At 36.7% G+C, this 20,673-nt stretch overlaps 1 protein-coding gene across 1 annotated transcript in view; it reads right to left on the bottom strand.

Moving 5' to 3' along the window:
• ptpn20 (protein tyrosine phosphatase non-receptor type 20) overlaps positions 1-20,673 on the bottom strand; it is a 211,339-nt gene that overhangs the window by 41,012 nt on the left and 149,654 nt on the right. Inside the window, exons 31-38 of the mRNA XM_051922606.1 lie at positions 20,130-20,300; positions 16,021-16,195; positions 15,342-15,552; positions 8,731-8,768; positions 2,787-2,873; positions 2,002-2,066; positions 1,508-1,669; positions 198-351 (exon numbers count right to left, since the gene is read on the bottom strand). Coding sequence (XP_051778566.1) covers positions 198-351; positions 1,508-1,669; positions 2,002-2,066; positions 2,787-2,873; positions 8,731-8,768; positions 15,342-15,552; positions 16,021-16,195; positions 20,130-20,300 — 1,063 coding nt within the window. The remainder of the gene's footprint in view (positions 1-197; positions 352-1,507; positions 1,670-2,001; positions 2,067-2,786; positions 2,874-8,730; positions 8,769-15,341; positions 15,553-16,020; positions 16,196-20,129; positions 20,301-20,673) is intronic.

The raw sequence follows: 20,673 nt of genomic DNA, 5'->3' as shown, positions 1-20,673 counted from the left end.
TGTAATAAGTGATGTAAGTTGGGTTAGTTTATTAACAACAGTATCATGTGAAAACAACTTACCCGGCCAGTCTGAACCTGAGTCACAACAACTTACAGCATAAAACATTTAAAACATGAATATACTGCTGATAGTTTTTGGCTTAACCTAAAGATTGACAGAGCAAAATAGAGGGATATTTTCTTCTTAAAACTTACCAAACTGTTCAGCCTTTTTTCTGCATCTTGCCTGCATGTCGTGATCTCCTGCCTCTAAATTTCTACTGACAGTCAGCTGCACAAATCCTTCTGATTTTCGTAAAATTTCAACAACTTTACTTTGACTCAGGCCAGCTACAATATCACCATTGACCTTAAGAGGAAACATTAAGGTAATTTATAAGACATTATAATTTCAAAGGAATGTCAAACAATTAAGAATGATTGTAATTATAACAAAATTATGTTAACATAAAACATCTGAGAATTCTATGTTATATAGTTTTTCCATACCATAGACCCATTCTACATGCTGAAAGGTCTGCTGCAGTTGTCACCAACATAAATTGTTTCCCTCGATTATAATTCTGTCCTCACCCTCAAAATTTCAAAAATGTTTGTGTGGGTTTTAAAAATGAATGGAATATATTTTGCATGCTGTATCTTTTTTTACTATTAAAGCTTCACATCTGACTGTCTTACTGTACTAACACATGCTACATGTATGCATTTTTCTGTCTCTTAGTTCAACTAAACCTTTAATTTAAAGTTTAGATTATTCTTTATTCTCATGCTCTAATACAAAGGGACAAATCACAATCGTTTTTTAGATTACTCTTTATTCTTATGCTCTAATACAAAGGACAAATCAATATATATATATATATTGATATATTGATATATCAATATATATATATTTTAGCATTGTGAGCCATTACATGTTAAGGGGAAAGTGATGCAGTAAATCATTGGTGACGAATGAACGGTGGGACCTAACCACTACACCACACTATCTCGTACTTCATTTACTGCAGCTTTAGTGGATTTCCCAGTCCACCAGAACACATAAGCAGTTTCATTTTTGCATTTATAACTAATCAGGATTTCTTCTTACATTTTGCATGACGTAAAGGTAGGCAACGTGACTAGAAATGGAATTTTTTTTAGAAATTCTAATTAATTTCATGAATGGATAATAATTATTTCCATACTTATGAAAAGATGTTAATCAATTATAAAAAAAACATTCAACATTATTTAATTGTAAACTGCTTTATGATAGTGCACATTATGAACATCATTAATAAGGACAGGCTATTTCCTCTACCACCAGTTTTCAGTTTTGCCTAACCCAATTCACAGCCAACCCTAGAAGCATGTGGTGCATGACAGAAATCACTCAATAACTGGAAGGTCATCCAATCACAGCCACAAACACTCACTTATTCTAATTCATGAAGGTTAGATTCCATGGAGGAAGGCCACATGAGCACAAATAGAACACTGAAAATCTACATTGCTAGCCATACCTCTATTAAAATGTCTCCAGATTTCAGCCGTCCATCTAGATCAGCCAAGCTTCCCGGACTGATGGCTTTGACTCTGAGTGCATTGCCACTGCCTCCTCCTACTAATGAAAAACCGAAGCCTCCTTTTTCCGGCTTTTGTAGCTCAATGTGAACTAGGCAAGTCTATAAAGATAAAGAACGAAGTTCACCTAACAGGCTACTGAGAATCCATGTCAGCTGTAAATCTTAAAGAAGGGCAGGTCTTGTTACACATTGTTCAGCCACAGTATACACAGTAGATGTGTACATAAGTACAAATAATCTGCCTAGAAGGTTCCCTGAACAATGAGAAACGTGCGCAGAGTTAATGATTCCAGGCAAGAGGATAGTAGAGAACTGAAGAGAAGTAAAATATTTATACCGGAAATACATTCAGTATATTTTACTAAGAGCAACATGCAATCTGCAGTGAGAGGTCAAAAAAGCTCAAAACTATATAAATAACAACTACTTGCCTCTTCTTCTGCAGTTCCAGATAATCTGCGTCTGTGTTTTTGTTCATCTACAGATGCTTGTTTTGCTGCAAGAAAAAGTATACCTGTCATTATATACTGTTTGAATATACTGTACAGTGTAAATGTATGTATTATTGTACTTGTACTGCAGTGTGTTAGAAAACACTACTCATGGCAAGTTTTAGAAGCAACTAAAATGAGAATACTTCTTTCAATAACACATTTTTGTGCCAAAAGTGCCATTCTGTTTGCTGTATTACTGATCCCTGAATACAAACAGAAGCTTCATAATCAACTAAGCAATTAATAATGAAAACCTTCAAAATATACATTCATGTGCATACTTAACAATAACATTCCATTAAAAACCATAATATATAGTAAAAGGTATAGAAACAAACCTTGAAATTGACAAATGTCTAGTTATAGACATGCTTAATTATGTCATACCAATATCATTTCATATGTGCTGTGATGTCCAGGACTCTTGAGCGCCTCAGATTACTGATCAGCCAGTTGCTTTTCACGATATTATACCTTCTTTCCTCGCTTTACCTCACGGGTAGCTGTTTCCCAGCAACTCTGAAAGCCACTTGCCTGAGCTAAATCACTAAGGTTAATAGATCATGTATAAAGAATGCACTTTAATACTCCAGTGGAGGTGATGAGCTTGCTAATAATTAATCCTGTTATAAAGTGCCACTGTCTTCAACAAGCTCCGTCTGTCAACAGAAAAATGATCCTACGGAACAGAGACAATAAAAGAAAGAGTCTGTAATCCTTACTGTCTTCACTTTGCTCTTCTTGCTCTGTAGGTTTCTGTTCTTCAAACCGAGGAAAAAGTTTAATTTCACGTTTCCATTCAAATAATCCTAGGTGTAGACAGGAAAGAAAATGAAATAAAATCTCCTATTATTACTGATCAGATCTGATGAGCTATTATGTAAAGTGATGCCATAAAATGCTGATGAAGTAAAAAAAATAAATAAATAAAATTAATTGTAAAGAGCACAATCACTAGATTTTATTTTTCTTTGATTGGAAAGACATGTGAAACTGCCAAGTTGTGCTTCCAATAAGCATATTCGTGAAGCATAATAAATAAGTGCTATTTAACCATTATCTTAATTTCCTTTAGTTACTACACTTGTCTTTGCTGTAATGCTAACTGATATGGGGCACAAAGAAAAAAGCTTCAGCTGTAGGTTTACATGATAACACAGGCAGTTAGTGACTGTACCATCTGCCATGCTGAGCCATTCTTGTCAGTGTAACTTCAATATCTGGGTCAGGAAAAACAATTCACACCATAAAATTAAATGGATTATTCAAAGATCATTCAGAAAAATGCCATAAAAACAAAACATGAACTACTGTAGTCCTGGCCTGGTTCTGCTTGCAATAAAACTGCCAATATTGCCCCATTGAAGACAATAGTGTGCAAGAGGGCATCCTGATTAAATCTCTTCTAAAATGTTTTGTGAGGTCGGAAGAAATCCAAGGATAAAGTCTAAAACCATTCATTGTGAATCACAAACAATGATGCAGATAACCACACAAGGGTCAGATTCTTTAGTGTACAGTATATATACCAGATAACGTGACAAGTTTTAAAATAACTTTTTCATATTAAGACAGGATTAAAACTTTACAAATGAGTAGTGTGCATTTGTAGGAATCTGGCCTAAAAGTTACTGTACTTAAGTTGCTGACTGATTCCCTGTGCATCTGACCAGTACTTTGTGAAAAAAATACAAATAATAATAATAATGTAAATTCTGGGATGGCCTTCTTTATAGAATATATCATATAAAAGTTAATTGTTTTTGGGTTCCGGAGAGCATAATGTTTAAGCTGTTTACTATCATATTAGAAATAAAATAAGAATAAATATTCAATCACTCTTTGTTCAACACAGGGTCATGGGTAGATGGAGCGTATCCTCACTGGGTAAAAATCAAGACAAATCCAACACTAAAAGGTCAATTTATATTTACCAATCAGCTCAACACAAGCATCTTGTGCTGTGAAGAATTATCAAAGGAAAAACACAGACGAACCCAGGGAGTACATGTAAACTCTACTCAGATAGTGGTAAAGTGATTTGAGAAGTGAAAAATAACATATTGAATGCAGTCTTACATTTAGTATTGTGTGATTTCACAACAAGCATTTAATATAAATTAAAGCATAAGAAGCACAAAATTCACTATGAGTAAGGTGCTTCTTTTAACACACAATTATTATTTTTTGTTTCTGGCAAATAAAAACATTATGAATAGCTCAGCAGGAAATATTTGTTACTCCTCTTTACCTTAATGATTTCAATACCAGTGGAGAATAAAGAGCAGCATTCAATATTATGGAAGCAAACAGAGGTGCCTCTAATTGAAAGTGACAAGACACTCTAAACGTCGACCCAGCCGATCAAGCGTCAGTTGAAGCTGAGCATTCTTTGGCAGGCGTTACAGCAGCTTTTTGTCTCGTCCATGTCACTTTTGACTAGAATGAAATCTCGCTCCTAAAACTGTATTCTTTTCAGCCATGCAGCCACCACTTTTCAAATAAAAGACAGCCAAGGCATCTGACAGCTACTGCGGTTAATTAGCCCAAGGCAAGGTTAAAGAGAAGGAAAGACATATTTGTTTAAAACTTCACTTTCTTACTAAAGGATATAATGACCCTGACATTGTGTAAAATAGATAGAATTAGCCAGCATAATACTAATTATATTAAGTAAAAATTGTATAAATCTGAAGATTTATATTTTGAAGGTAAAGTAATTAAATATAAAACACATTTTTAACACCATAATGCTATGTCACAATGAGCATTACACATTATAGACTTTTAGTAGCACCATCTGATTAAAAATTCCCTGTAAACAAGCTACAGTTATCCAACTGTCACTACACATAAATTTTATTGGATGGTAAAGTAAATTGCACTAAAAGCACTAGGACATTTTGATCACTCTGTTTCATGCACCAAGGAAACACAATTATGGAGTAACTAGTGGTCACAACATCATATGTTTCTATCCCATGCCTGGTTATTGCCTGTGTGAAGTTTACACATTTTCTCGAACTCTGTGTAGGTTTTCCTTTAGTAAGTCAGGCTATTCTATATGAACACATAACATCAGTGCTTGTGCTGGCTCGCAGTTAAGCTTAGGGCTGATTTCAAAATCATCCTTTTAACATACAGTATGAAGCCTTAAATAGCCAAGGAACTATTGTCATTACTTACAAACTAGAGCACATATTGAAATCTCAAGATGCCAGCCTACTTAAGATTCTAAGAATTAATAAAACAACAGTGGAAGGTTGAGCTTCTACAGTAGTTACAGAGCCCCAAAGCTGTGGAATGATCTGTCTGTCTATACAGGAGATGTCCATCAAGTCTCAGCTTTTAAATCCAGGCTGAAGACTCACTACTTTAGTCATGCATACCCTGATTAGAGCTGCTGATTAGCTGTGCATACTGCATTTCTGTTTGTTAATAAACTGAAACAAAATATAAGTAATGCAATATTTAAATTCCAGTTCTAACCCTCCTCTATTCTGTTTCTCTTTTTGGTCTGTTGGTCTGATACTTGGTGCCACTGCTCTAATACTAAGCTACTCTCCTGCGTATGGAAAAGTCTTCTCATGTGATGGAGCATTGGAATCATTGTAAGGAAAGGTTCTCTCTTCAAATATGATGGCCCAGCACTGACAGGGTAGGAGGCTAATTGTCCAAGGTCTCCAGGACTGTCATTGTGTCTGACTTTGTCTTTGACATTTTCTTTTACAATTTGAATATTCTCCTTTACCAACTCATCATCATCATCATCATCTACCAACCCACTATATCCTAACACAGGGTCATGGGGTTCTGCTGGAGCCAATCCCAGTCAGCACAGGGAGCAAGGCAGGAACAAACCCCAGGCAGGGCACCAGCCCACTGCAGTCCTTTATCAGCTAGGCATATTTAATCAATTAATTAATGGACAGCTACTTTTGATTTACATTTATGTTAATTGTTTTTCACAAATCTATATTTTTATATGTACTGATTTTGTATTTAGTAATAAGTATAATCTATACTTGTATTTTACCTGGGAATACATTCGCATTGCTCTGTGCCTGCATCCAGTGAAGAGCACTATACACAAAATAAGTTGTATCATATTATTGTATTGTGTTCTCCCATATCCACAACAACATGTATTTTAGGCTAACTGGTGATTCTAACAACTATGTGTGTGAAAGGCCATCTTAAAAGCATTACTGGCCTCCTGGCATAGCAGTGCACTGGGGCCCCTACCTACACAACCACTTACAGGAATAAAAATGTACATGGTCGATAAAATTAAACATTTATTTATTGTATTGGTACTTCCAACAAAATCAGTGTTTAAACATTAAAAAACATGCAAAGATTAATCAACTCAAATGTGTAAACAATATAACACGAGCCTTGAAAAACACAAAAATTTTAACATATAAGTGATACTCAGTTGGTAAATCATACAGATGGAGATGGCACAGTATGAAATTACTATGATTTATCCATCCATCCATCCATTTTCCAACCTGCTGAATCCGAACACAGGGTCACGGGGGTCTGCTGGAGCCAATCCCAGCCAACACAGGGCACAAGGCAGGGAACCAATCCTGGGCAGGGTGCCAACCCACCGCAGGACACACACAAACACACCCACACACCAAGCACACACTAGGGCCAATTTAGAATCGCCAATCCACCTAACCTGCATGTCTTTGGACTGTGGGAGGAAACCGGAGCGCCCGGAGGAAACCCACGCAGACTCCACGCAGGGAGGACCCGGGAAGCGAACCCGGGTCCCCAGGTCTCCCAACTGCGAGGCAGCAGCGCTACCCACTGCGCCACCCTACTATGATTTATTATTATTAATCAAGTGTTCAACACAAACATTTGTAAAATTTCTTTGCAGAGAATTGAGTTGAGGTGACGTTAACATATACACTTTTACGTTATGTAATGCGTAAGATCCGTACACATACACACACGTGAGGTTGCAGAGGTGACCGTGATACTAAATCAGAGGCGAATACCAGTGTCCACTTGTAACACAATAACAAATATTTATAGCTTAGCACAGTATAGTATTTATTTATTGACAGCAAGTCACAACATACATATATTAGCATGGGGCCCCTACGCTCGAGGGACCCCCGGGCAACTGCCCAGTGTGCCCATGTGTTAAGACGGCCATGTGTGTGTGCAAGTGACAGTGACTGGGTCCTAAGATGGACTAGTATCCTGTCCTGCTGCCCTCATTTCAGAATATTATGTCATGTTTATTGCACTGAAAATAAAATCAACATAAACATTGTTTTAACACTTAATAGCTTATATTTGTCAAACCAAAAAAAAAAATGCTCTGATTTAAAGTTTATTAACCATATACTATACAATACAATATTGAAATTTTAGGTTTAAGGTTTCCTAATAAACAAGATAAAGTATATCACTAAAAATAAATGTCAGCTATGCAATTCACAATCTACTTAATTTACACTGAAAAACAGGACATTTAGTCATTCATCAAAACCTGATGCCTAAATGAAGCATAACACAGGGTGATCTGGTGATAATCTCTTAAATTATTTGTACAGGGGTTTAAACATCTCTTTCCCCACCTAACTGCAAAATATTAATGGAAGGCATAATATTTGCCTGTGTTTTTTAATTTAAAAAATAAAATGTTAGAAATTATAATGTTAAGTCTGTGAATTTTAATTTTGAGTGGTGGAAGCAGATATATAACATGATCATCAAATACCTTCTAAAATGAGAAAACCACGGTGAGAGTAAATACCTCATATAAGGATGTAAAAAAAAGCATGAAAATATTACTTCTGGCTATTGATAATATGCAGTGACAGCTCAATGTGTGAGTCTGTTACAATTCAATGACATTACTGTCCCCCTCATAAACATCAATGATGTTGACCGTCTAGACCACAGAAGGTCTCCATAGTTAGGTCATTTGAGTGTCCAAGCATTAACCATAGCAGGTATTAAAGGCAAACTCAATATCAGTAACACTATATTCAAAAGAAGTACCCCATTATACAAAAAAAAAAAAGGATAGAGAATGCAATGGCTTTTCTTACGCATTTAAAATGAATTAAACAACACACTTGATTAAATGTGTATGTTTTGCAAATGTTACACTGTAAAGACATGTGAGACAAGAGCTTAAGCATCTATTAATTAATTCTATGTTGGGTTTCTATTCTGGGAGAATCCTTGGGAAGCAACTGTGGATGGGTGAGGTGGCAGGTCCATTGCAGAGCTGATTCACACACAAAATGTATGTTCTTTGGGATGTGAGAGGAAAACCGAGGTACCTGTAGAACTCCGCCTCCCCACCCCCCCACCCCCACCCCAAACAAACACACACACACACACACACAGACACAGTGAATACTGCAAACTTCATACAGACAGTTGTCAGGCAAGGATTTGAGCCCTTGACCTTGAACCTTGGAGAAAACAGCACTAATCACGTGTTGCGCTGTGCGCCTTACTAACCAAAGTTTACTGCAAAATATATTGCCTTATAAAGATATCAGAATAAGGTGTCACAGAGAACTAACACATCTTACCAATATGCCATGCACAAAATAAACAGATAGAGTCAACCCATAAACTTATGTACAGACAGTTATCCGTGAAAAAATGCATTAAAAAAATTACCATTACGTTTTCCTTTTGGCACCACTGGTTGGTCATCTCTGAAAAAGCAAAAAAAAGGCAAAATTAGCAAAAAGACACACAATATAACTAGGATATCTACAGTAAAAAAAAAAAAAAAGTAATCAATCTTAGGTAATACTGTAGAATAATGAAATGTTGACATTTCCCCAAGTAATTTAATCTAAAATGAATCTTATCTTTATTCCAATTTCCATCCAAAACAGAAAAGCATGCTTTAATGTACATGTTTATAAAACTATTGAACTAGATAACATTATAATTAACCAACAATGTGTGATACTGTAAGTCTGAAGGTAAGAGCTTAAACCTTATTATCACATTACACCAATGTGGGAAGTGGACAAGAAAGGTCAGGAATGCAATTTTGCTACTTCTAAAATGTTCATGTAACCACCATATTAATCTCTAACCCTTGATGGTATGCCAAACGATGGTCATGCACATTGCAGTATTAAGATTAGCAACTTCTTTTTTATTTTGTGTCAAAACCATGGAGGATATGTAAGGAGAAAAAAATCAGCTTTGAAGTACGATATTAATTCTGAGATATAATGGTAAAAAAGTCTGAGGTGTTCTCATTGGTCAGTTTATTATATAGCACAGTAAATTGTGCACTGTAGAGAGTTGCACAGTATGTATGTAGTAGTGTACTGTGAGATTCTACATGCAAAAACAAACTTTAATGGTTGAAAGCTGCAGAATTACCAGAGATCCCTTATCACACCCTCGTATGAACGAAAAAAATTCTGAAAGACACTACAAAGGCTGAGTTTAAGCAAGATAACCACCGTGAATATACAAAGGAGTAGGTTTATTATTTCAAAAACAGTTATGACTGCTTAGTAGTTCATATCATATAGCCACAAGGTGTCAAAGGAATGGATGTAGTGTCTCCTGTAGTGGACCAGTCAGAGCTATTCAGCAAACTTCCCTAACAAAGAAGATACATACATACAAACAAATAATCAAAAGACCACAAAAAGTCTTAATAATTCTCTATGAAAAAAAAACAACAAAAAAAAGCATAATATACTAATCTGATTATAGTCTGCATGTTATTGTGGACTTTTTGAGCTACATGATTGGTTTGCTTTTTTTGTTCTGTTTTAAAGGTTGTTGTTGTATTATGTTATGTTATATTATTATGTTATGTGCATGAATTGCAGCATCCAATGACTTCTTTTTTTCCACATCAAACACTGTAGAGCACTCACACTAATTTTCAGCACCATGTTTACTCTTTACTGCACATCTTTACATGTGAACACTAACAGACCATAATATCTCACAGCTGAAGCTGACCTTGTTTTCTCACAGCATTGAAGCTGTAAGCAACACACAAATGCTTGAAGCAGCTGTGACATCCAAGTTTACGTATATTATCATTTCTAGATCTACTGAATTTTACTTTTTTGAGTAAAAGAGAAGAAATTTATTTATTATTTACACATTATACTAAAAAATGCAAAATACCTTTATCTGGCTTAAAAATGTATTAAAATTGATTTCAATAAGACCTAAAAGGGTAAAGGCTTTGTAGCTTTCATTTTGTAAAAGTCATACAATTGCTTCAGAAACAGGTTTATTTCCTTAGAAAAAATTGATTATGTACCATTTCTCTCAAAGATATACTGTATAGTAGATGTCCAGTCCATGAATTTGTAACTTGTTACCAATCAGTCAGTCAGTCATTTCCCAACCCGCTATATCCTAACACAGGGTCACGGGGGTCTGCTGGAGCCAATCCCAGCTAGCACAGGGCGCAAGGCAGGAACAGGTCCCAGGCAGGGCACACACACACACACACCAAGCACACATTACGGACAATTTAGAATCGCCAATGCACCTAACCTGCATGTCTTTGGACTGTGGGAGGAAACCGGAGCACCCGGAGGAAACCCACACATACATGGGAAGAACATGCAAACTCCATGCAGGGAGGACCCGGGAAGTGAACCCAGGCCTCCTTCCTGCGAGGCAGCAGCGCTACGACTGCGCCACCGTGCCGCCCTGTTACTAATCATTAAACATTAAACACTAAACACCAAAGGACACCAAATTCTTTACATCAAGTTCTTTAAATTTAGAGATTTAATGTGTATCAATCATGCCATCTAGTAGACAAAATTGAAATTACAGTCAAAGTCAAATATTTCAGAATTGTCTGAAAATGAAAGTTGGATATATCAAACCAGGCATAATGTATTTATGAGCACAGTACCAAAGGTTCTATTCAATAAGGGCGCGCACAAAAAGGCGACCTTCAAAAGGGCGACCTCAATTGAGCGCCGAATAAAGGCACGCGTAAATAAAGGAGCGCTTCAAAAGGATGACCTTCGGAGCGAATTAAATTAATTGTCCTTGATTATGCTAATAGACCGCATCTCGAATATCTACGTGGCATTGCACATAATCTACAGCTTCAAGTGTAACTTGCTTTCACCTTTTTATACATTCAGTCATTGCCTTCAGTACCGCCGCTCCCTATACGCAGAGTACGCAGTCTGCGTAGGGCACCAACTCCCAGGGGGGCACCATCCCAGCTGCTCAAAAAAAATCGTTTTTATATATTATAATAATAAATTAATATTAATAATATACATATACAAATAAACAAAAATATAAACGTATATATTGCATTTTACGGTGAACGCAGAGTAGGCTAAGCACACGCGATGACGCGCGCGCCCTCACCTCTGTTACGGCTGCCTATTTGGCCAAAAATGCTAATAATTGAACAATATGCCTGGTCCTGGAAAGAGATATCAACAGTCCGGCGCCGAGAAACGAAAGAAAAAAAAAGCCCAAGATGAAGCCCGTGCATCACTTTCAGGTACGTTCATAATCCTGTGAAACTTTATTTTATTCTGTCGACGTTAATAATGTGTTTTAATGTCGGTAATAATTTCACGACTAACGCATCTTTCTTAATATGAATACAAGGCATTTCTCCATGACAACCACCTACAAGAGTTGTACCCAAATCTCTGGATTGCTCTGCGCATAGCAGTGACGCTCCCTGTAACTGTTGCCTCTGCTGAGCGAAGTTTTTCTAAAATGAAGCTCATCAAAACGTACTTGCGTTCATCTATGGCACAAGAGCGCATGAGTGGTCTGGCAATTGTCAGCATCAACTCTGAATTAGCAAAGGCTTTATCATATGAAGAGCTCATTTACGACTTTGCCTCAAGAAAAAGCAGAAGTGTGCCTTTGTAAATTTTGAACTTTGGAAAGCTCCAGCAGATGACAGTGTTGATTTTATTTCAGTTTATTATTGTTTATTTTATTTATTATAAATGTTTTATTTAAAGTGTAATTTTAGTTTGTATTTTTTGCTGTAGAGCTACAATTGTAATTTATAAATGATACAATTTATTTATGTATTTACTTTTATTTGAGTAAAGTCCTATTTTGGCCCCTATAGTAGGTGTTTTTTTTATTATTTTATTTTTACTTCCGTAATATTTGGGGGAGGGGGCACAAAAGTAAATTTCTGCTTAGGGCACCCGTTTGGCCAGCAGCGGCCCTGATTGCCTTAATCTAATTTTCTGTAATTTTGAAAACAACGAAATATAGAGAGCTTTAGAAATAGTTCGTTAGAAGTTCATGCATTAATTAATTGGATGTTTTAATATTCTTGCTTTCACCTTTTTATACGTTCAATCATTGCCTTTATCTAATACATTTTCTGTAATAATTTTGTTGCGTTTGCCTTTATTTGCTGCGCCCAATTGACGTCACCCTTTTGAAGCACTCCTTTATTTATGCACGCAGTTATTCGGCGCTCAATTGACGTCACCCTTTTGAAGCACTCCTTTATTTATGCACGCAGTTATTCAGCGCTCAATTGACGTCACCCTTTTGAAGCACTCCTTTATTTATGCACGCAGTTATTCGGCGCTCAATTGAGGTCATCCTTTTGAAGCTCTCCTTTATTTGCGCGCGCATTTATTCGGCGCTCAGTTGAGGTCGCCCTTTTGAAGATCGCTTTTATTTATGTGCGCTTTTATTCGCCGCGCCCAATTGAGGTCGCCTTTATGTGCGCGCCCGTATTGACGGATACCCAGTACCAATGCTACCAGCATGAGCTCTGCCTCTCTTTAACACCAAAATTTGTATGAAGTGAGTTCAGTAAATGAATGGCTGAATCTTTAATTTGGAAAAATCAGGAAGTGGTGATACTGTGTGTATTCAAAGTGTGGTTGATGTTGAATTTTAGACAGATAAATTTCTAGATAGATAGATAGATTATCGGCCCCCCTAGAATTTTCCCAGAAAATGCACCATTTCTCCCAGAACATTATTGCAATTACAAATGTTTTTGTATATACATGTTTATTTCCTTTATGTGCATTGGAACAACACAAAAAACAGAGAAAAGAAGCCAAATCTAACATCATGTCACACAGAACTCCAAAAATGGGTCGGACAAAATTATTGGCACCATTTCAAAATTGTGGGTAAATCGTTTTATTTCAAGCATATGATGCTCGTTTGAACTCACCTGTGGCAAGAAACAGGTGCTGGCAATATAGCAATCACCCCTGAAGCCAGTTAAAATGGAAAAAAGTTGACTCAACCTTTCTGTTGTGTGTCTGAGTGTGCCACACTAAGCATGGAGAACAGAAAGAAGAGCAGAGAATTGTCTGAGGACTTGAGAACAAAAATTGTGGAAAAATATCAACAATCTCAAGGCTACAAGTCCATCTCCAGAGATCTTCACGTTCCTTTGTCCACTGTGCGCAACATAATCAAGAAGTTCACAACACATGGCACTGTAGCTAATCTCCCTGGACGTGGACGGAAGAGAAAAATTGATAGAAGACTGCAATGAAGGATAGACCGAATGGTGGATAAACAACCCCAATCAACTTCAAAACATATTCAAGCTGTTCTGCAGACTCGGGGTGCAACAGTGTCAGCTCGAACTATCCGTCAAAATCTGAACGAAATGAAACGCTATGGCAGGAGAGCCAGGAGGACCCCACTGCTGACACAGAAACATAAAAAAGCCAGACTGGAGTTTGCCAAAATGTACTTGAGGAAGCCAAAATCCTTCTGGGCGAACGTCTTGTGGACAGATGAGACCAAGGTAGAGCTTTTTGGTAAAGCTCATCATTCTACCGTTTACAGAAAATGGAATGAGGCCTATGAAGAAAAGAATACAGTACCTACAGTCAAACATGGTGGAAGTTCTAAGATGTTTTGGGGATGTTTTGCTGCCTCTGGAAGTGGATGCCTTGACTGTGTGCAAGGCATCATGAAATCTGAAGACTACCAAAAGATATTGGGGCGCAATGTAGGGCCCAGTGTCAGAAAGCTGGGTCTGCATCAGAGGTCACGGGTGTTCCAGCAGGACAATGACCCCAAACATACCTCTAAAAGCACTCAGAAATGGTTGAAGACAAAGCGCTGGAGAGTTCTAAAGTGACCAGCAATGAGTCCGGATCTAACTCCGATTGAACACTTATGGAGAGATCTCAAAATTGCTGTTGGGAGAAGGTGCCCTTCAAATCTGAGAAACCTTGAGCAGTTTGCAAAAGAAGAGTGGTCGGAAATTCCAGTTGAGAGGTGTAACAAGCTTGTTGATGGTTATAGGAAGCGCTTGATTTCAGTTATTTTTTCCAAAGGGCGTGCAACCAAATATTAAGTAGAGGGTGCCAATAATTTTGTTTAGCCCGGTTTTTGAGTTTTGTGTGAAATGATGTCAGATTTGGCTTTTTTTCTTTGTTTTTTTGTGTTGTTCCAATGCACATAAAGGAAATAAACATGTGTATACCAAAACATTTGTAATTGCAACAATTTTCTGGGAGAAATGGTGCATTTTCAAGGAAAATTCCAGGGGTGCCGATAATTTCGGCCATGACTGTAGATAGATAGATAGATAGCTATTTTGACAGGAAAACATCTCTGCAGAGGATGAGTAAATCTGAATAACTTGTTTTGTGCTTCTGCTTCTGATGGTGACATGGCAGTGCTCACTGTTATCTCTTACAGTAACAAAGCTGAGGAATTCAATGCATGGTAACTTCCAGTGTCTGCAGTGTTTTCATTTGAGACAATTGATATGACACCCTGTGATCAGTACCACTTATTTTAGTTTTTAGACTGTGAACATACCAGTGATACCTGTTTCATTAATTGCCTCACTTGTCAATGGAGTGGGAATGATCAATCCTGACAGAGGATTTTTTTTTCGGGAAAGTGAGGATACATGTTGATCTTTAAGATGTTAGGATGGTTTCATTAGTGGCAAAAAAACGGCTATTTTAAAAATTTCCGCATTTAGTAATTTATTCAGGTTTGCAAAAATAACTGCCTTTAACATTGCATAAATGCTATTTCCATTATTTATTAGGCAACTTGGACAGAAGGCTGTCAGAAGTTCATAGCAAGCTCTGCTTAGCAATACATAGACAGATCAGTCGTTTAATTAATGCAAAGAAGCCTTTCAGTAGAAAGCTTATTGAAAAATGCAGGATATACCTATTTAACCATGAATGTCTTTATCATCGCAACAAAGACAAAAGGCTTCTAAATTAAAAAAAGAATGTTTCTAGTGTGAATGTAACAAGATGACAGGATCTTACCGAATGGCCTTGATTTTTACTTTGCGTGTTGCTGCCTCACAAGTCTTCACCGCATCTTCTAAAGTCATCCCCATTGTACATTTTCCGCAGATATAAAGAATCTTGTCATTGGGCAGAAGGCTGCCTTCCTCACTGGCAGGGGAACCTTCAACAATCTCTAGAACATAAATTCCCTGCCATTTACTGCCAATTCCTCCAGTTAGCTTTAAACCTGCAACAGCAAAAGTACATCTGGGATTAAACAATCAAACTATGTTGTTCTTGAATATCAAGAATACCAGATAATACATAGTTTTCAAGTTGCTCTTCAATTACAAAATGATTAGAATTTGTTTTTAGCTTTCCTGAAATGCAGACTACACAGAATAATAAAATAACAACTGCTCTGTAATTACCAACATAGGCTCATATGGACTATTATGGAGATACCTATGGAGTATTATTACGGAGAAAATGGATTCATTGAACACTGGAAACATAAAACTGTTAGCACCGATGCAACATCAGGGTAGAATACTATTTTTTCCAAGTTTAAGTAGAGATCCAAGTGTGAAACATGCTTTATTAGAACATTTTAAGTCTTTGCACTGAAAACGTTTATAAGGAGCACTGCTCCCTTCTTTGCACTAAACTAATTTACTTAATAGACAAAGAATACCTGAGAATCTTCAATACATACCTAACTGTCCAGTTGGTCTTCTTAAAATGACAATATCAGGAATGTTTTCTGGAGGCAATGGTAATCGAAGATTTTGGACAACCCGGCCAACTATCAACATGAGTCTATCAGGTGAACATCTCAGAATAGACATTGCATCCTCATGAGATATATTCCTCAAATCTTGCCCATTTACCTTTCAAATACAAATGACAAGTAAGGGTTACAATTTATGCAATATTTAAATCGGCACTCCTTTATTTTGGTAGATAACAATAAAACAGGGGATCATTGAATCGAGGGTAATAGTACATCAGGGAAGCTGGAGTGTTTTTGATTAAATAAAATAAAGTTATAATTGAATACATTCTTGTTTATCATGGTGCTTGAGAATGGTGAATTATTGTATTTTGGTTAACATGGCTTTTTTGTAGCTACATTTTAGTTGTATCCCAGTTAGTCTATATGGGAATTGAATTATTATTTCCTTCAGGGTTCTGCAATTCCCTACTAATCTGTACTATTATCTGCGGTCTTTTCCGGTTCTTCTGAGGTGGTGATCTGCGCCACCACCACCTGACCAAAGTACCATGCTGCCCCCTATGTTTATGGATTAAATGTCAGAGGTCCCAGATGTCCACATGATCACCATTGTCGTCAATTTCATCCATGTGAAGCCTGAAAACCAAAAGGACTAATTTAGAACATCTATGTTAAGTAGAATGTCCAGTGGGGGCTCGGTGATCGTTGGGCCTTGGAACCCCTGCAGATTTTGTTTTTTTTCTCCAGCCTAACTGGAGGTTTTTGTTAATTTGTTCTTTCTGTCTCCCTGGCCCTTCAACCTTAACTTTTTCTTTGTTATATACGGTTAATTATTATTGCCTAATCTTGTTGTTTATGTTTTAAATTAAATTCCTTTTATTTCACTTTGTAAAGCACTTTGAGCTACATTGTTTGTATAAAAACGTACCATATAAATAAATGATGTTGTTGTCGTAGACAAGCAAGTAAAAATGAGACTATATGTGTTACTACTACTACTAATACTTGTACTACAGCCTAAAATATAGTTTTCATTCCTAATAGTTTTTAGCAAAGGTCTATCACATGGGAAACAGGAATGTGTTACGACTAACCCAGTTTTTTGGCTGTCATTCCATCCACTGAGTGAATATTATCAGTATTCCCTATAGGAACTAGCCAGGGGATTTCCACTGAGCTTACAGATATTTTATGCAGCTTTTTGTTTTCACCTAAACATGCGTTTCTTAAATATGCTTCATTTTCAAACTTGGTTAAGGTTATCTCTAGGTCTGAATTAGTCTGAAACAGTATAATGTTTCATCTCACCCTATAAGAATAACCAAAATTTAAAAAATCAAAATACCAAATTGGCAGTATGAATTTGTGGATAAAACATTTGCAGAAGCTGTCTCATGCTATTTTGTCAACATGGACAGAAAGCCCTAAGGAAATGCACCCACCCATGTCTTGTAGAACATAGCCTTGTTCTGGAAGGGTAAGTTGGTTTTATCCTGCTGGTTGGTTGTTATACCTTATAAAGTGGCCACTGATGGCTGTTACACTATTAGACTAAGAATGAAGTTGCTAAAGTAAAGTTTTGCGTATTGTTCAAACATCTCGGTCACCAAGCAATGTGGAACATTTCTTTAAATGATATTGCATAAAGTTTGAGTTGTATGTAATCAAAACTCATGGGAAGCCCAGTGTGGGAATGTAACTCGGAAATGATAAAAACTGTTGTTGCACTTTATAGAGCTGTCTGGATGTGCCCAGTTTATGTTACTTCTTGTGTGCATAAAAATAAATATATATTTAGACATAAGATAGTCAAAGGCATTTTATTGTCTTTTAAAAAAAATTTCTTTCAAAAAACATAATTTTGGAAAAATCATGTTGAAAATTGATACATTTTTATGATGTAGGAATATCAAAGAGATTTCTGCACATTTTGGGACACTTGAAAAGAGAAAGTTGGAAGTAAGATACCTCTCATTTTATTTTTGGTTTACGCTTTATTATGAGTGTCAAAATTTGTTTGTTAGAGTAAGCTTTCCTAATAACAGCCATAAATACCGGTAAACAAATTATTAAAAATACAAGGAAATTATATAAAAATAATTTTGAGTTTCAACAAAATACTTAATAGTGTTATTTTAAAAAGAGGTTGGTATTGCTGCTGGAATAAATACAGTATCAACAACTTCTGGAATATACTGTACGCTCCCAGAAATAACTTCTTGCCTATTCTTTGTCCAGACAGTACTGTATGATATTTACAATGGAATAACTTTTAAAGTAATCTTGTTTGAACTACTTACTTTTAATATATGTACAGTGTATATACTGGTTCCCACATACAGCTTTTGAAGGTATGGAATCATTTGCTAAAATATACCATTTTTACTTTTGAAATTTTGTTAATACATATTGTACAACAAGAAATAAAAGGGAAAATACTATCCTAAAAAGTTTAGTTAATTCTGTGAATCTAATTGACAGCTCGAAGTAATACAGTGATCCCTCGCTATATCGCGCTTCGCCTTTCGCAGCTTCACTCCATCGCGGATTTTATATGTAAGCATATTTAAATATATATCGCGGATTTTTTGCTGGTTCGCGGATTTCTGCGGACAATGGGTCTTTTAATTTCTGGTACATGCTTCCTCAGTTGGTTTGCCCAGTTGATTTCATACAAGGGACGCTATTGGCAGATGGCTGAGAAGCTAGATTGCTTACTTTTCTCTCTCTCTTGTGCTGACTTTCTCCGATCCTGACGTATGGGGATTGAGCAGGGGGGCTGTTTGCACACCTAGACGATACGGACGCTCGTCTAAAAATGCTGAAAGATTATCTTCACGTTGCTATCTTTTGTGCAGCTGCTTCCTGAAACGACATGCTGCACGGTGCTTCGCATACTTAAAAGCTCGAAGGGCACGTATTGATTTTTGACTGAAAAACAAACTCTGTCTCTCTCTCTCTCTCTCTCTCCCTGCTCCTGACGGAGGGGGTGTGAGCTGCCGCCTTCAACAGCTTTGTGCCGCATTGCTTCGCATACTTAAAAGCAAACAGCCCTATTGATTTGTTTGCTAGAGATTGTTTTCTCTATCTATGTGCTCCTGACACGCACTCCTTTGAAGAGGAAGATATGTTTGCATTCTTTTAATTGTGAGACAGAACTGTCATCTCTGTCTTGTCATGGAGCACAGTTTAAACTTTTGAAAAAGAGACAAATGTTTGTTTGCAGTGTTTGAATAACGTTCCTGTCTCTCTACAACCTCCTGTGTTTCTGCGCAAATCTGTGACCCAAGCATGACAATATAAAAATAACCATATAAACATATGGTTTCTACTTCGCGGATTTTCTTATTTCGTGGGTGGCTCTGGAACGCAACCCCTGCGATGGGAGGGGGGATTACTGTATAACAGTATACATATATCTTATATATAAACGTCTATGCGTGGAAGTGTGTCTGTCTGTCTGTCCAGCCCAGAAGTGTGACATGGAATCAGGGTAAGGGTTCCACCTCCGAGGAAACAGAAACTCACTTAGCTGTTAATACACAAATGAGACCAGCACATCGGCAAAATGAAACCTCCGAAGAAAGGGACAATCACTTAGCCGCTAATACACAAGTGATGCAAGCACGTCGGTAAAACGATACCGCCGAGGTATGAGAAACTAGCTTAGCTGCTAATGCACAAGCGATGCGAGCATGTCAGCAAAATGAAACGTTCTAGGAGAGAGATGCCCAGAGTAGATCCTTTCAATTACCTGACATCTCTACATTTGAATTTTTGTTCTGACGATTTCAATAGTTTCTAGAACCCTTGGCTTTTTACAACATGGGCTTACACAGCTAGTATATGATAATAACCTATATGTTTATATTCTGGTTAACAACATATAAAGTATTTTACAAGTATCACTATGGATATATACATTATTTTTTATCCAAAAAACCAGAACCACTCCCTTTTAGGCCAACCTTGGCATGATGATAGGGTGTAAAAGTATTGTAGATTACTACTCATAACAGATGAAGACTGGTTTTTAAGAAGAATAATAAAAGAAATTTCTCTCATAAGGAATGAATTGTATTATTTACCATAATCACTCTGTCTCCAGCTCTTAATCTGCCATCTGACTTGGCTGGATTATCTAGAATATCTCGAATATAATAACAACCATCCAGGTTACTTCGAGCAAGAGTAAATCCATAACTGCCACTTCGTGATTTTGATAGTGTGACAGAGAGCTCAAACTCTTGACTCATTGCCTGTGGAAACAATAACAATTTTTTTTTTACAGTTGTAACAGTTGCAAATGAATTATGCAATCCAAACATAAAATCAAAGCAATTTCACTGTGAGCCATTTAATTTGAAAAACATGTAGCCATTTAAGGAGAATTCATTGCTCTGTGACACTGGGTAGCAGTAGCTGAGATTGTTTTTTCTAATTTGCCTTTGCATCAGTAAATTCATTGCACTTTTTTCCAAAAACTTTAAAAATGACACAAAAATGATTGTTATCTGAATTGATGTAGTAACTTTTTAAAGTGTTCCTACCTGTGTCCAAGTTAAAATCCAAACTGACTTAATGCAATTGTAATGTATATGAAAAGAAGAAAAAGTAGGCAATCACAGCATT

This window comes from Erpetoichthys calabaricus, chromosome 2, assembly GCF_900747795.2.
Source record: "Erpetoichthys calabaricus chromosome 2, fErpCal1.3, whole genome shotgun sequence".
NCBI lineage: Eukaryota > Metazoa > Chordata > Cladistia > Polypteriformes > Polypteridae > Erpetoichthys > Erpetoichthys calabaricus.
This window is presented reverse-complemented; position numbering and strand designations above follow the sequence as displayed.